General features: G+C 46.9%; 1 protein-coding gene across 1 annotated transcript in view; it reads left to right on the forward strand.

Moving 5' to 3' along the window:
* Window positions 1–15,846, forward strand: part of LOC144826511 (threonine--tRNA ligase 1, cytoplasmic-like) — a 249,352-nt gene extending 233,506 nt beyond the window's left edge. The window contains exon 19 of the mRNA XM_078684931.1: window positions 15,448–15,846. Coding sequence (XP_078541057.1) covers window positions 15,448–15,596 — 149 coding nt within the window. The 3' untranslated portion in view covers window positions 15,597–15,846. The remainder of the gene's footprint in view (window positions 1–15,447) is intronic.
* Window positions 15,847–16,518: the final 672 nt, after the last annotated feature.

Below are 16,518 nucleotides of genomic sequence, written 5' to 3' on the forward strand. Positions count from 1 at the left end.
CGTTTCCGTGCGCGGGTGGGGCCACGACGGCTAACAGACATGCGCAGCACTACGAAGGTAGTGCTAGCGACGGCCGTTGGCCTATGTACGCACTCTTGCAACGGGTTATTTAACTTCATGAGGCCACTTGTCACAGGCCGATGCAGCTAACACCTGTACCTGCCCTTTCCTTTGTCCCACTAGTGAGTCAGGCAGCAGGCCCAGTGGGAGAGGAGCTGCCCCAAAACCTGGGTTTAAATTACTACAGAAGAGGGGTTGTTTATTTCTTTGGTCACACCTTTAGGAACTCTGCACAGGGGAAATAAAGTTCTGCCATGTTAGTTCTGAGCAGAGGGGGCCACTATGGGATTCTGTGCAGTAAAACACACGAAGTGCTGCAAATGTGGGTAATGGCATTCCTGGTGACTTTTTTGCAGTTGGTTAGGGAATGGCGGGGAGTTGCCCCCAACCTCGGGCTGGCACTGGGAATAAATGTGACATCCCCAGTACCCTCCTCAGATCACTTCTGGGCCTGTTGAAGAGCAGAAGAGGGCTTGACCTCCAGTCAGTGACCTGAGAAGAAACCTGATGTTCTAGTTCTGAACCTGCTATGCTCTTGTACCCAAGACAAATAAGTGGACTCAAAAGGTTGTATGGCTGTCCTCCTGTTTGGGCTACACGAACACAACAAGCTTCAAGAAGCCTTTTTTGCCTTCCCAGCTTACCAGTTCCAAATAGACCTGCCCTAAATCCTGCTGCTGGCCTCTCCTGAAAAGTATCTCATCCCCCAAGTGCTGCCCCAAAGGATTTGGACCCTTGGCTGGTGTCCAAGTGTATCCTCATAAGGTTTCCTCAAATCTGCGTCTTGGAGACTTGAGAACTGAGTTGACACCAGGATGAACCTGCTAAGCCAATCTACTAAGGGTGCATTGCTGCTGGGATTGAGTTTGCTATGTTCTTCAACATAGCAGAAAATCCAATTATGGACCGCCATCTGATAACGTCAAGCCCTTTTCAGCCACAACCTGCAACAGTGCCCCACTGAGGAAATCCAAGCTCCAGAACCGTTTTGATGTCTGAATGTAGAAAGCTTCACTTCACCAAGCCGCCGGCTGTATCCGAATGACATTGGTGGCTGTTTAGATGTGAAACCTAGATCTTATTACGCATGGAGCTTTCTCGACTTTATATACTGCTTAGCTGATATTTTGGACTTCTGCTCCCATCATCAGGACCCCAGCTTCGTTGCTGTGCCCCACTGAAGACCTTTTCCTCCATAAACGTTTCTAATCCTGAAGGTAAAAATTTTAACCAGAGTCGAACATGGTCCCCGTATCCGTCCTGCGCTGCTTCTCCATAAACCTTATCTTTGTCCCTTTCAAATGTACCCTGATGAATGCAGTTTACTCTTAACTCGTTTTAGTGCTATTTTGAACTTTAAACTTTCGAAATTCATAATTCTAGACCTACCTATTAGATGTTTGACGTTTTGTGTTTTCATTATTTTTAAAATGTACTACTCTTTTTCTAAATTAGTTTGGATATTTTCTTGTGTTGCGTTTTTACTTTATTCCAGTTTGAGTGACGTATAAATACTTCACACCATGATACTCAGTTATGGCTGTCTGCTCTCAGCCATAGCTACCAGGGGGTTCAGCTCAGGTTAATTTTGTGACTTTAGTGGTTGAGCCTGACAAGGACTCTGCTTATTATTTGAGATTGGTACTCGCTCCCCTCAGCTAATACCACAGTTTTTTACAGCAGTATGAGGCTCTTTAGATCTGCATTGGGCCCAATATTCCACAGGAATATAGGCATTTATATATGGAATACCAGTAGTGTTAAGTGATCAATATTTGTTACAGAAATATAACAATAGACAATGGTAAGTTATTATTCAGATGTCTAGGCTGGATTTAGCTGGGTTATTGATCTACACAAGCACTTTTTTACTTTTTTGATTTTGCTAACACATCATTCGCCCCACAGGGACTAATAAGCTTAGAGCTTTTTCACAGCTGAAATGTTGATATATTACAGCCTAGATGGTAGAAATAAACGGCGGGGCTCAGGTTCTGTGAGGCAGTAACATTTACGTACTGAAAGGTGTAAGTAATCGAGTTATTCTAAAACCTCAATACATTTGGATGTAGGCAATGCTTTTGGGCAAGGTATGTTATAATATATAAATGGTTAAATGGAAAAATTGGGTTGGAATTTATTTTGCTTACTTGGGAAATGAATGAAACCACAGCACGTGGTGCTTAGTGAGGTGATTGTAAGGTCAGGCATTGTCTGCACAATAATGTGTGGTGCCAAAACCCAAGTCTGTGGTGTAGTTGAGCCTCTTAATACATCTAAGAGGTTTTAAGAACATAGCTTATCTGAGGTAACTAGGTTAATTCCTACCGGGTTGGGGAGGGGATGAATTGAAGCTGATCTAGCGGTGAACTCTCATTGAGAAAAAGTTACATTTCCTTCAACCTTGTTCCTCTGTATGGTCATGGAACTCACAGATGACTTACAGTATCCTAAGAATGTATGGCTGGGGAACTTTATCAGCTAGTTTTATAAAGTGTGTACTTAACCCTCATCAATCTGCTGTAAAATGAAAATAAGCGCAGCAATGTGGAATGGGATCGGAGGCCCAAAAACATTTAGAAGCATCAAGCTTTCCTCAAACCCCCTTTAAGCAGATGCTTCTTTTACCAATTCCTAAGCAATGTTTTAGTATAAGGTGGAAATGCTCTTTTATTGAGAAATGTTTTTTCATTTTGGTCAGTTTGGAAAAATAAGCTGTTTCTTGTTCCTCACAGTTCAAATGTCTTGAGCCAGAGTATTATTTTTATTTTATTGGACCTGGGTAAGTCTTGTAAGTCAGTCTGTCAACGCTTAACTCTCCACACTGTGAGACAAAAGTAATTACGCAGAATTAGTAAATATTCTAGTTAATTAAAATGCACAGATTCAGACCAGAGCAGGTTTACTCCGTTATTTTTGTCAGACTCTCACTACCCTTGTGTGTTACTTGGCCTCTGGCCAACCATCCCAAGGCCATCTAGGGGAAGAGAGGCTAAGGATTTCATGCCGGTTCATCATGCAAAGAATCCCAAGTCCTCATTCCGCTCTTAAGTGCAGTGTTAATCTCAGAATGTAGTAAAATCATTTGCAGTGTAGTGCGAGGGTAGCCGTGTGGTTCTGAAAAAACTCCAGATTGCACCTTAACAGTAGGATGACATCCCAAATTGAGTCCTCATTGTCTTGAAAGCACCATTCTGCTTCAGAGTTGGACTGACTGCTTGAGTAGTTATCTGAACCTTCTTTCCCTTCCCCATCTACTAGCCCTGCCTAACTCTTTAAGGACATGACATGTTATGTTTGTTATCAACATTTATATAGCGCGAACGGTTACCCAAGGGTGTCCTGGCCCTGACTGCTTTCTCTAGGCGTTAAGATAAAAACACAGATTATCAGTAATTTTCCTATTGTGCCCCTTCCATGTAACACCCTTGGCCATACAGTTTTTACTCCTTTGTAGACTGACAGCCCAACCCCCCCTCCCCCCCCCCCCCCCGCTTTCCGTGTTCTTACCCTTCTCTTCAAACTCCACCACTGAACTTTCCTGCAGCCACATCTCTGGTCTCCATCTTGGCAACCTTAAAACGTTTCTCTTTTCTGCTGGATTTCTCCACGATTTTACCTGACTGACCTTTACCTCTAACCCCCCCTTAGGTCTCCTACACTCCTCTCACCTATTACAGTCTCCGAGTCCTGGGTTGTTGAGAGTGCTGGTACCAATACCGGTTTGTTTATCTTTCACTTTCCTGTCCTGATCTGCTTTCCTTAACCCTTTTCACTTTTCTCCCATTACCTTCTTTGCCCCTTAGGATGTTTTGTATCTGTTACGTCATGCTCTAGTAATTAATTCTACTGTGTAACTTTGTTTTATTATGTGTCTATATTTGCTATTTTCCACTAACTCTTGTTTTACTGTGTAACACTGTGTAACTAATGTTAATTTTGTAACTTGCAAATCGCTGATCCTCATGTAAAGCGCTCTGATACCTCCGGGTCTAGCCAGCGCTATATAAAACGCTTCAAATAAATAAATTCAAATAAATACGTTAAAAAGCCAGGTCTTCAGTTGCTTCCTAAAAGTTAACAAATCCCTGGAGTTTCTCAGATAAAAGGGGAGCTCGTTCCAGGCTCTTGCAGCACACGCTATAAATCTTTTTCCACCCCATGAAGCTTTTTTTGTGGTTGGGACCGAAACCAATTTCGCCCCCGTGGAGAGCAATGTTCTTATAGGTTGGTACCACCGCAACCGGTGCTTAAGGTATTCTGGACCAGTATCCTGCAAAGCCTTATACACAGTACACAAGGCCTTAATACGCACCCTTTTCCTCACCGGTAGCCAGTGGAGTTTTTTTATTTCATTGGAAATAGGCCTAAATTTTGGAGTATTAGTAAGCAATCTAGCGGCAGCATTTTGCAGCAATTGCAACTTATTCATGGATCGTTCTTGCAAGTTTAGGTAGAGCCCATTACAGTAGTCTAATCTAGACATGATAAGAGAAGTAACCACTGTCCACCTATTATCTGCTGGCAAAAAATGTAAAATGTTCTTGATCATTATCAAGGTGTAAAAAGTAGTTGAAGCCACCACATTTTTATGATCACTAACATTGAGCTTATCAATAATTATTCCTAGATTCTTTACCTTCCTAGAGGGTATGGGGAGGTTGCCCAGAGAAGCTGGCCACCAACTAGGGGCCCAGAAGTTGGGGTTATTTCCAAATAAAATGACTTTCGTCTTGGTAGAGTTGAGTTTTAGACAGTTTTGCGCCATCCATCGCCCTACTGCCTCCATACAGTCGTGAAACCGACTGTCCATGCATACTCTCTGCCCGGGATGCAAAGCGACCATAATTTGAGTATCGTCTGCATAGGAGGTGAGGTTAAAAACGTATGAGCCAATTAAAGATGCCAATGAAGAAACATAAACATTAAAAAGAGTAGTGCTAAGGGAGGACCCCTGTGGGATTCCGCAGGGCAGGGTAAATGGTCTGGAACAAAATTCATCCAGTGCCACAATTTGGGACCTATCCGTGAGGAAGGATTTTAAAAACTTCCAGGCCATACCCTGGACCCCGCATGATGGCAACCGGTCCATCAATAAATCATGATGGACCGTGTCAAAGGCCGCTGACAGATCTAACATACTCAATGCGGCCTTACCACCCCTATCCAACACTTCTCTAATCTCTTGAGTAGATTTAATGAGTGCGGACTCAGTACTGTGACCCTTTCGGAATCCATATTGTGTTGGGTCTAGGCCTCTTGTCTTACTTTAAAAAGACGTAAGTTGTCTGTTCATTATTGCTTTTTTAACCAGTTTAGCTGGTAGCGGGAGACGAGATATTGGTCGAAAATTATTAGGATCTTTAGGATCCAAGTTAGGTTTTTTTTCAGTAAGGGAAGGATTGAAGTGATCTTCCAACGCCTAGGGAAATCCCCCATCTCAAACATTAAGGCGAATAAGGAGCTAAGTGAACAGGCAACTGGACCTGAAGCCCGTTTGATGACAGACACCGGGCAGGGATCATAAGGAGAACCTGACCTGGCTGCCACCAGAAGTTTCTCCGTTTCCGTGATAGAAATTGGGTCTATTTTATCAAAAACAGCCAGTGGGGTGGTCATGTTATGTTATGTTATGTTATGTTATGTTATGTTATGTTAAGGTTTTATTTATATAGCGCACGGCTACTCAACAAGAGTGTCCCGGCGCTTTCAGAGGGCGACTCCGCAGTCAACAAATAGAGAAGAAAGAGTAAAAGTAAAAGAAACAGCCTAAAGATTAAAAAGCCAGGTCTTCAGGTTTTTCCTAAACAGGAGCAAACTAGGAATGCTGCGCAGAGCGAGGGGCAAAAAGTTCCACAGCTGGGGGGCCTTAAAGCTGAAAGAACGACCCCCGATGCGAGCCTTCCTCACACGGGGCACCACGGCCATGAACAAAGATTTCAACCGCAAGGAGCGGGCCGGACGGTAAAAGGCCAGTCTGCGCTGCAGATACTTAGCACCGGAGCCAGAAAGTGCCTTATGCACCAGCGTGAGCGTTTTAAACATTATCCGCTTTCGGATAGGGAGCCAGTGAAGTGACTGTAGCACCCCAGATGTTCTTGCCCGCCTATGAAGGCCGTATATGGCGCGAGCCGCAGAGTTCTGCGCCACTTGCAGCCTTTGGATCAGATACTCCGGAAGCCCTAAATAATGAGCATTCGCGTAGTCTAGTCTAGATCCTATGAGGGCTTGGACAATGATCTTCCTGTGCTCCTCTGTAAGCAGGGGTAGGAACTTCCGTAGCATCTTGAGGATGCCAAAGCAGGTGCCCGTCAGACCAAGAATGTGCGATCTGAACGTGAGGTCATTATCGACCTTGACACCCAGATTTTTGGCAGCCACAGATGGCTGGGCGGGGGGCACATATTAACCGGCCACCAGTCACGCCATTCCGGTTCCGAAGCACACCCAAATAGCAGAACCTCAGATTTACTAGAGTTGGCCTTGAGACCATTCTGCTGAAACCAGTCAAAGACCCTCTTCAGACATCCCTGGATGCTCTCCCCGTCAAATGACTGATCTTTCCTGCAGGTGAAGAGAAGCTGTGTGTCGTCCGCATAGGACACGATCTGGGCCCCCGAAGTCTCCACGAGTTCCGCCAGAGGGGTCATAAAGATGTTTAAAAGGGTCGGGCTCAGCACAAAGCCCTGTGGGACCCCGACTCCCAGTGGCGGCATCTCAGCGGAGCTCGAGGAAGCCCAGACCGTTTGTCGACGGTCCTCCAAAAACGATGTAAACCATTTGAGCACCGTCCCCCTCAGACCGATGTCATAGAGTCTGGTGAGTAGCGCCTCATGGGGGACGGTGTCGAAGGCCGCTGACAAGTCCAACATGACCAACACAGCCTTCCCCCCTGCGTCCAGAGTCTCGCGGATGATCTCAGACACCTCAAGGAGTGCCGTCTCCGTACTCGGGTTAGGCCGAAAGCCGGATTGCGAGGGATGCAGGAGATCATTTGACTCAAGGAAACCCGAGAGCACGCCATGCACGTGCTTCTCCGTGAGCTTCGCAAGAGCCGGCAGAAGAGAGATTGGGCGGTAATTAGCCGGAACCCCGGGATCCAATCCCGGCTTTTTGAGGAGGGGGATCACCATTGCCCTTTTCCAGGACAGCGGGAGCCGGCCCTCTTTCAAAGATGAATTCAGGAGAGGATTCACCAAGGGGTTCATCAACGGCGCCATCCTGGCCAAAAATTTGGCCGGGCAGGGATCGAGTGGCGACCCAGACTTGAGCGTGGTCAGCAGTGCAAGGGAAGCATCCGGGGAGACCGGCGGAAACTCAGCCAGAAGTACCTCTGGCGTAGCCGATGGAGCACGTCCCCCCCGATGCCAACAGCCCCATCCACAGACTCTGCAGAGAAGGAGGCCTGGATCGTTCTGATTTTATCGGTGAAAAACCTAGCCAGGTCACTGACCCAGGTCTCAGATGAAACTGCTTGCTGAAGATTAGACCTGGGGGCTGTGAACTCCCTGGCCATGGTAAAAATCTCCTTGCAGGAGTTGGCGGCCGCCTCGATCCTCCTGGCGAAATATTCTTTTTTTGCGCCCAGAATGTTACGATGGTACGCTTTAACCGCCAACCTATAGGTGAGTCTGGCCTCCGCGTCATACTGAGAGCGCCACGCCCTCTCCGCCACCTTACACAAGCTGCGTTCAATACGCAACGCCCCCGTAAACCACGGCGCAGACAGCCGCTCACCCCCATGTTGGTACTATCTTCCAAAGAAGCCCTTAACCCTATTCCCCTTGGGTATTGAAATGCTGAAAAAATCACATTGACCTTTTTTTGAAAAAACATGGCGATATCCTCACAGAGTTCATGTGTTGATTCAACTTTTTTAGGATGCGGGGAGGCCAGATCAGATACTATATTAAAAATTTCCTTGGCTGAATTTCCTGCAAGATTAATGCGGCTTGAGAAAAAATCCTTTTTGGCTGTATAAATCATTTGTTTGTAAGTAGTGAGACTTTGTTTATAACTTTTTTTTACATTATCCTCATAATCTCTTCTCCATGTCCTTTCATGAGATTTACAAATAAGTTTCCGTTTCCTTAGATCATCAGTATACCAAGAGGCTGTAGGATGGGATCTTCTAGGGACGCTCACTTTTTCCGGCACGAGATCATTACATGCAGTCTCAATCCAATTGGTGTAGTGTGTAGTAGCCTCCTCTAACCCTGGTGGCGATAGGCCCACACTCATCGAAAGAGCCTTGATTAGTGCTGGGCCTTCAATTTTATTCGAGGCCCTACTTTTAATTTGACTTTTCGGACCCACCTGGTTCGGCATACGGCCTGGGCAAACCAACTCAAAATTGCACAGCGGAGTGGTCCGACCAAGTAAGGGGCAACGTCCCTAAGAAATGGAGCTGTGAGTGATTTGAGAAAATTCCATCAAGGGTGTGCCCTGCTTCATGAGTTGGGCCTATCACCCGTTGACTAAGATCTACACTCTTCATGAGATCTAACAGTGCCACCGTGTCTGACTCAGCCTGAGTTTCTAGATGATAATTAAAGTCACCCAGGATGGTAAATGAGTCGACACAGAGCCCCTCCTCCAGGAAGTTTCCCATAAAGGTTAGCAAGTTGTTTTTGGGTCCGGGGGTCTATATAGTAGAATGCCCTTGAACGTAGAGTGATTAGTAAGGTTAAAACTAAAGGAAAGTGCCTAACAATCAGCATTTGACGCTATCTGAAAGCCAGCCTTCAGAGAATCATGGTAGATAATCGCTAGGCCCCCACCTCTCCTCCTTGGTCTGTTAAGGTTATAACAGATAAATCCGGGTGGCGTGGCTTTCACTATAGCCGGCCCTGAAGCTTCATCCATTCAAGTCTCTGATATGAAGGCCAATTTGACATTTTCCTCCTCCAGAAAGGTGCACACTCCAGACTGTGTTTTACCAGTGATCGAGCGTTAAGCAGAGTACATTTTATCGCTGAAACCTCTTGTAACTTCCCTTTAGAATTGTTATTGTTAAAAGGCCTTATTTCCTTATATTCCAGTCTGGGTAGCGAACAATTACAATTAAAGCAAGTGCTATCTACAGTGGGGAGTCTTGGGCTCAACTGGAGACACACAAAGCCATGATTTCCCACCATCCCACTAGAGTCTGTGTTCCTCCTTTAATGGTTGACTCTACCTGAGGTGGGAGGGCATGTGTCTTTCCCTCCTTTAATGATGATCTCTACCTGGTGTGGTAGGGTCGGTGTCTGCCCTTCCTTAATCGTTGGCTCTACCTGGTGTGGTAGAGTCGGTGTCTGTCCCTCCTTTAATGGTTGGCTCAACCTGGTGTGGTAGGTTCAATGTCTGTCCCTCCTTTAATAGTTGGTTCCACCTGGTGTGGTAGGGTTGGTGTCTGTCCCTTCTTTAATGGTTTGCTCCACATGGTGTGGTAGGGTCGGTGTCTGTCCTTCCTTTAATGGTTGGCTCCACCGACAGTGGTAGGTTCGGTGTCTGTCCCTGCTTTAATGGTTGGCTCCACCGGCAGTGGTAGGGTCGGTGTCTGCCCCTCCTTTATTGGTTGGCTCAACCTGGTGTGGTAGGTTCAATGTCTGTCCCTCCTTTAATAGTTGGTTCCACCTGGTGTGGTAGGGTTGGTGTCTGTCCCTTCTTTAATGGTTTGCTCCACATGGTGTGGTAGGGTCGGTGTCTGTCCTTCCTTTAATGGTTGGCTCCACCGACAGTGGTAGGTTCGGTGTCTGTCCCTGCTTTAATGGTTGGCTCCACCTGGTGTGGTAGGTTCGGTGTCTGTCCCTCCTATAATGGTTGACTCCACCTGGTGTGGTAGGTTCGGTGTCTGTCCCTCCTATAATGGTTGGCTCCACCTGGTGTGGTAGGTTCGGTGTCTGTCCCTCATTTAATGGTTGGCTCTACCTTGTGTGGTAGGGTCTGTGTCTATCCCTCCTTTAATGTTCGGCTCCACCGGGAGTGTTAGGGTCGGTGTCTATCCCTCCTTTTAATGTTTTGGTTTTTTTAACTTTATTTATTTGCATTTTTCAAGAGAAAAAAAAACCAACCTCATACAGAAACAAAAAACGGCAGAAAGACAGTCGGTTAGCTCCACCAGGAGTGGTAAGGTCGGTGTCTGTCCCTCCTTTAATGGTTGGCTTCACCGGGAGTGGTAGGGTCGGTGTCTGTCCCTCCTTTAATGGTTGGCTCCACCTGGTGTGGTAGGGTCTGTGTATGTCCCTCCTTTAATGGTTGGCTCCACCTGGTGTGGTAGGGTCGGTGTCTATCCCTGCTATAATGGTTGGCTCTACTTGGTGTAGTAGGGTTGGTGTCTAAACCTGCTATAATGGTTGGCTCCACCTGGTGTGGTAGGGTCGGTGTCTGTCCCACCTATAATGGTTGGCTCCACCTGGTGTGGTAGGGTCGGTGTCTGTCCCTCCTTTAATGGTTGGCTCCACCTGGTGTGGTAGGTTCATTGTCTGTCCCTCCTTTAATGATTGCCTCCACCTGGTAGGGTTGGTGTCTGTCCCTGCTGTAATGGTTGGCTCTACTTGGTGTGGTAGGGTCGGTGCCTGTCCCTGCTTTAATGGTTGGCTCCACCTGGTGTGGTAGGTTCGGTGTCTGTCCCTCCTTTAATGGTTGGCTCCACCGGGAGTGGTAGGGTTGGTGTCTGTTCCTCCTTTAATGGTTGGCTCCACCTGGTGTGGTATGTTCGGTGTCTGTCGCTCCTTTAATGGTTGGCTCCACCTGGTATGGTAGGGTCGGTGTCTATCCCTGCTACAATCGTTGGCTCCACCTGGTGTGGTAGGGTCGGTGTCTGTCCCTCCTTTAATGATTGGCTCCACCTGGTGTGGTAGGGTCGGTGTCTGTTCCTGCTATAATGGTTGGCTCTACTTGGTGTGGTAGGGTCGGTGTCTGTGACTCCTTTAATGGTTGGCTCCACCTGGTGTGGTAGGTTCGGTGTCTGTCCCTCCTTTAATGGTTGGCTCCACCTGGTGTGGTAGGGTTGGTGTCTATCCCTGCTATAATGGTTGGCTCCACCTGGTGTGGTAGGGTCGGTGTTTGTCCTTGCTATAATGGTTGGCTCCACCTGGTGTGGTAGGGTCGGTGTCTGTCCCTCCTTTAATGGTTGGCTCCACCGGAAGGGGTAAGGTCGGTGTCTGTCCCTCTTTTAATTGGCTCCACCTGGTGTGGTAGGTTCATTGTCTGTCCCTCCTTTAATGATTGGCTCCACCTGGTAGGGTTGGTGTCTGTCCCTGCTATAATGGTTGGCGCTACTTGGTGTGGTAGGGTCGGTGTCTGTCCCTCCTTTAATGGTTGGCTCCACTTGGTGTGGTAGGTTCGGTGTCTGTCCCTCCTTTAATGGTTGGCTCCACCCGGTGTGGTAGGTTCGGTGTCTGTCCCTCCTTTAATGGTTGGCTCTACCTTGTGTGGTAGGGTCGGTGTCTGTCCCTCCTTTAATGGTTGGCTCCACCGGGAGTGGTAGGGTCGGTGTCTGTCCCTCCTTTAATGGTTGGCTCCACCGGGAGTGGTAGGGTTGGTGTCTGTTCCTCCTTTAATGGTTGGCTCCACCTGGTGTGGTATGTTCGGTGTCTGTTGCTCCTTTAATGATTGGCTCCACCTGGTGTGGTAGGGTCTGTGTCTGTCCCTCCTTTAATGGTTGGCTCCATAATGGTTGGCTCCACCTGGTGTGGTAGGGTCGGTGTCGGTGTCTGTCCCTGCTGTAATGGTTGGCTCCACCTGGTGTGGTAGGGTCGGTGTCTGTCCCTCCTTTAATGGTTGGCTCCACCTGGTGTGGTAGGTTCGGTGTCTGTCCCTCCTTTAATGGTTGGCTCCACCTGGTGTGGTAGGGTCGGTGTCTGTTCCTGCTATAATGGTTGGCTCCACCTGGTGTAGTAGGGTCGGTGTCTATCCCTGCTAAAAGGGTTGGCTCCACCTGGTGTGGTAAGGGTGGTTCCTGTCCTTCCTCTTCCTTTAATGGTGGTGTGGAAGGGTCAGTGTCCGTCCCTCCTTTAATGGTGGTGTGGTAGGGTCGGTGTCTGTCCCTTCTTTAATGGTTGGCTCTACCTGGTGTGGTAGGGTCTGTGTCTGTCCCTCCTTTAATGGTTATCTCTACCGGGTGTGGTAAGGGCGGTTCCTGTCCTTCCTTTAATGGTGGTGTAGAAGGGTCAGTGTCCGTCCCTCCTTTAATGGTGGTGTGGTAGTGTTGTGTCTGTCCCTCCTTCAATGGTTGGCTCTACCTGGTGTGGTAGGGTCAGTGTCTGTCCCTCCTTTAATGGTTGTCTCTACCGGGTGTGGTAAGGGCGGTTCCTGTCCTTCCTTTAATGGTGGTGTGGTAGTGTCGTGTCTGTCCTTCCTTCAATGGTTGGCTCTACCTGGTGTGGTAGTGTCAGTGTCTGTCCCTCCTTTAATGGTTGTCTCTACCGGGTGTGGTAAGGGCGGTTCCTGTCCTTCTTTTAATGGTGATGTGGTAGGGTCGGTGTCTGTCCCTTCTTCAATGGTCGGCTCTACCTGGTGTAGTAGGGTCTGTGTCTGTCCCTCCTTTAATGGTTGTCTCTACCGGGTGTGGTAAGGGAGGTTCCTGTCCTTCCTTTAATGGTGGTGTGGTAGGGTCGGTGTCTGTCCCTTCTTCAATGGTTGGCTCTACCTGGTGTGGTAGGGTCTGTGTCTGTCCCTCCTTTAATGGTTGTCTCTACCGGGTGTGGTAAGGGAGGTTCCTGTCCTTCCTTTAATGGTGGTGTGGTAGGGTCGTGTCTGTCTTTCCTTCAATGGTTGGCTCTACCTGGTGTGGTAGGGTCAGTGTCTGTCCCGCCTTTAATGGTTGTCTCTACTGGGTGTGGTAAGGGCGGTTCCTGTCCTTCCTTTAATGGTGGTGTGGTAGGGTCGGTGTTTGTCCCTCCTTTATTGGTTGGCTACACCTGGCGTGGCCTTGTCTAGGAAAGCTCTGGTGGGTGGTTGGGTCAGTATCTGTCTCTCCTTTAATGGTAGCTCCACCGGGTTTGGTGGGGTCGGTGTCTGTCCCTTCATTAATGGTTGGCTCCACCTGGTGTGGTAGGGTCAGTGTCTGTCCCTCCTTTAATGGTTGGCTCCACCTTGTGTGGTAGGTATAGGTGTCTGCCCCTCCTTTAATGGTTAGGTCCACCTGGTGTGGCCTTGTCTAGGAAAGAACTGGTTTGTGGTGCCGGGGGCTTCACAGCTGACCCTCATGCGGATTCCTGAGTGCCCCCCTTACAGTACTGCTCCTGCTGAACCCAACTCTGTGCAGTATCGTGAGGACTGACCTCTTTGTTAAGGACACTGGGACTGACTACTTTCTTGGGTTGAGCTCTGTTTTGGAGTTAGAACCAAGGGGCCAATCTTCCCTCGGCCATGGTGATGACACTGACATAAAGTACTAAACCAAAAATCTATTCCTCCCTACGAGTAATGGTAGAGCTTTGTTCCTAATGCACACCATGCTAGCAGTCCCCTCGGATGCTTTTTGCATGCCTCTGGTTTGTGCGTCGGATGTCTTTTCAACATTGTCCATGTGGTGAAAACTGTTGCTGGTACAAACTACAGAACCCAAATCACATACGTCACACGCTAAACGATGACGAAAAGGTAACTACTAATAATAATAATCCACATTTGTAAAGCGCACAATCACCCGTAAGGGTCTCTAGGCGCTGGGGGCCGTCGGGAAGATTAAGCGAGCTATTGCCCAGAGTCACATGGTGCTGGGCTAACCTGCCGCCGGAGCCGGGATCGAACCCTGATCCCCAGATTCCAGCGTCAGTCGCCCTGGCCGCGGCGCCACACCTCTCCCCTAGAATACATAAACCCTTCTCCTCCTCCTTTAAAACGTATAGAGAATGAGATTATAATTGCATATGGCTGGGTCCAAACTGAAATGGCATGGGGAGCAAAAAAACGATGGATTTAGTCCCAGATCTCTCTACGGGGTGAAGGTATGACATTGTTCTGCATTCTGTCCATCATTAGCTCTTTTTGCATTAATCAATCAATCAATCAGCATTTATATAGCGCGCTAGTCACCATGGAGGGGTGGGGTGGGAGGGGTATACAGTCGCTGCAACTTGTCTTGCATCCCTGTATTGTACTCTAAAGGTTTATCCTCAAATGTGTTGAGCAAACAACAGGATGTGCCTTTCTTGTAGCGAGTTACTTTTAAGGGACTAGGGCGGCTAGAGCCTTACGAGGCATAGAACAATAAACTAGCAGCTATGGTTGTTATGTTATCTTAATCTCTCCAGCAATTCAGAGCATTCGATACTTTATAAGGCTTTAATAACAACTACTGATACGGCTGCCTCATTGACCTAACAATAGTTTATCCTTCCAACAGTAGCGCCGTTTGTAATACTTGGCTGAAAGAAGTGGGTATCACCCCTGCATGTCAAAAACTATCACTACTTTAGTTTAAGTACATTTATAACATAACATGTATTATGTGAAGCGCGTGTCCAGAAGGCTATCTTGACGCTGAATAACAGATGTTTGTTGTTACGCAACGCAATGGTACTCATTTGATCGACCTCCGAAGGATAAAAGGCTGAGTGGACCTGCCGGGATTTGAACCCGCGACCATTAGGTCGAACACAGGCTCCCTATTATAGACAAATCAGACCACTAAGCCACCAGACCCGGCTAATCGACTTTCTATGGACGAACAATCCACGGACACCAGTATTGACTATAAGGATGAGTCATTTACCCCCATTAATGCCTTCTCTGGTGGATATTGCCTTTGCCCGCACATTGATCATCTCTGCCCTTGCCCTCCGTGAAGTTATCGGTGGGTGGTGTTTTGATACTTGTAGATATTGCTTCCGGTCGTGACTGCCATTTTACTGCAGTGCATTTGGGGACTCCCATATTTCGAGCAGCATGTCGCAAGCGTTCCAGGTGCAGCTCGATGCCCGAATGGAATGTTATTGATTATTTGTTGGAAGCCATTAAAAAAAAAAAAAACGAAATGTATTTATTCGCCAACAGGCTCCGTCCTTGATATCCATTTGTAATATTTGCATTATTCACTTATCTTAAGGATAGGGTTGCCTGTTTTGCTTTAGGTTTTCTGTGTTTTTTTGCCATCAACTGTAAATGTCTAAGGTGAGATCTGCTCATTTTGTGATGCTCCGCCCACCTAAGTAGAGGTAGTAACTGCAGATTAAAGTATGCGTTTGTTGGAAGAACAATATAAATCAGGTGTGAAAACGCAATTATCCTATTTTACAATTTTGTAGCTAATATTGTGGTGGTAAAAGTGGATTTGAAATTCCCCTAAAGAATAATGTGCTGCTGCCATCTTGTGACCAAATAGTATACAACATTTTATTGGATTAGCTTGTGATAATGCCACTCACAGATATGTATTAATTCGGTTCTTCTTTGCAGTTGTTGGGGAAAAGGAAAAGGCAAACGATGCTGTCAACGTGCGAACAAGAGACAACAAGGTTCATGGAGAAGTATCTGTAAGCGCAGCCATCGAAAAGCTCAAGAAATTGAAGAAGTCCTACTCAAAGAATGCGGAGGAAGAATTTTAAAGGTCTTCAGCTTTGAGAGACACCCATACCAGCCCTGGTGTCCATAAGCACAGGACTTCTGTTTCACTGTGAAATGTTACGTTGGGAAACTGGGCTTAGAGCTCCAGTCAGGATAACAGTCAATTAGTTTTGATGCAAGTCGTGTGAGATTTCTGGAATTTGTATGTGAAGCGACAGAATGAACTTCACACAACTCGTGTACCCACAACATCCTTAAAATGGCCATAATAAATAGGAGTGTCTCGAAGAATTTGTCTGTCTGCTTACTCACTCCATCCTGGCTTTACGCGTGTTTGTATACATGTTTTACACCTGTGCCCAGTGATAGTGTGAATGTACAATGATCTTCCTTGAATGAACATTTCCTGAAACCCAGCCAACACCAAGGCACGCGTGTGAATAATGCTGGATCTAGGACTGTCTCTAGTTTCAAGGAAACTCACTCATGTGCAGTCAAAACTTAGTTGGATAGTTTGATTCCAATAATCCTAAAACTATCTGTTAATTTTTAAGGAGTAAACTACACCTTGACTACTTCATGTGAAGAAAAAAGGTAAGAACTTGCATTTTGTATAATATAATGCTTGCACCTGTTAGACATGCGAGTCCCAGGACAATACACAATGCTGAAATTTAAACATTTGAGATTTTAGCTGTCTGAAAAAGAAAGCGAAGATTCGTAGGGCTAACAGTTTTGAATTTTCTGTCGTGCACGTAGAAATGCTCCAAACACACGCTTTGAAGAAACAAACGTCTATAATTGATGGTGAAAGGTGACCGTGCAAGAAGCACGTTTTTTGAAAATTAGTTGGGTTATATGTGATGTTTTTTGGAGAGGCTTGTTTTTCTAAAGACATTGCAGACTGTGATACCCGGGGCAAAGCCCCCTAGTGAGGTGCAAGGAGTGTGAAATGGGTTGTGG

The sequence above is a fragment of the Lissotriton helveticus genome, chromosome 3_2, assembly GCF_964261635.1.
Source record: "Lissotriton helveticus chromosome 3_2, aLisHel1.1, whole genome shotgun sequence".
In the NCBI taxonomy this organism is placed as follows: domain Eukaryota; kingdom Metazoa; phylum Chordata; class Amphibia; order Caudata; family Salamandridae; genus Lissotriton; species Lissotriton helveticus.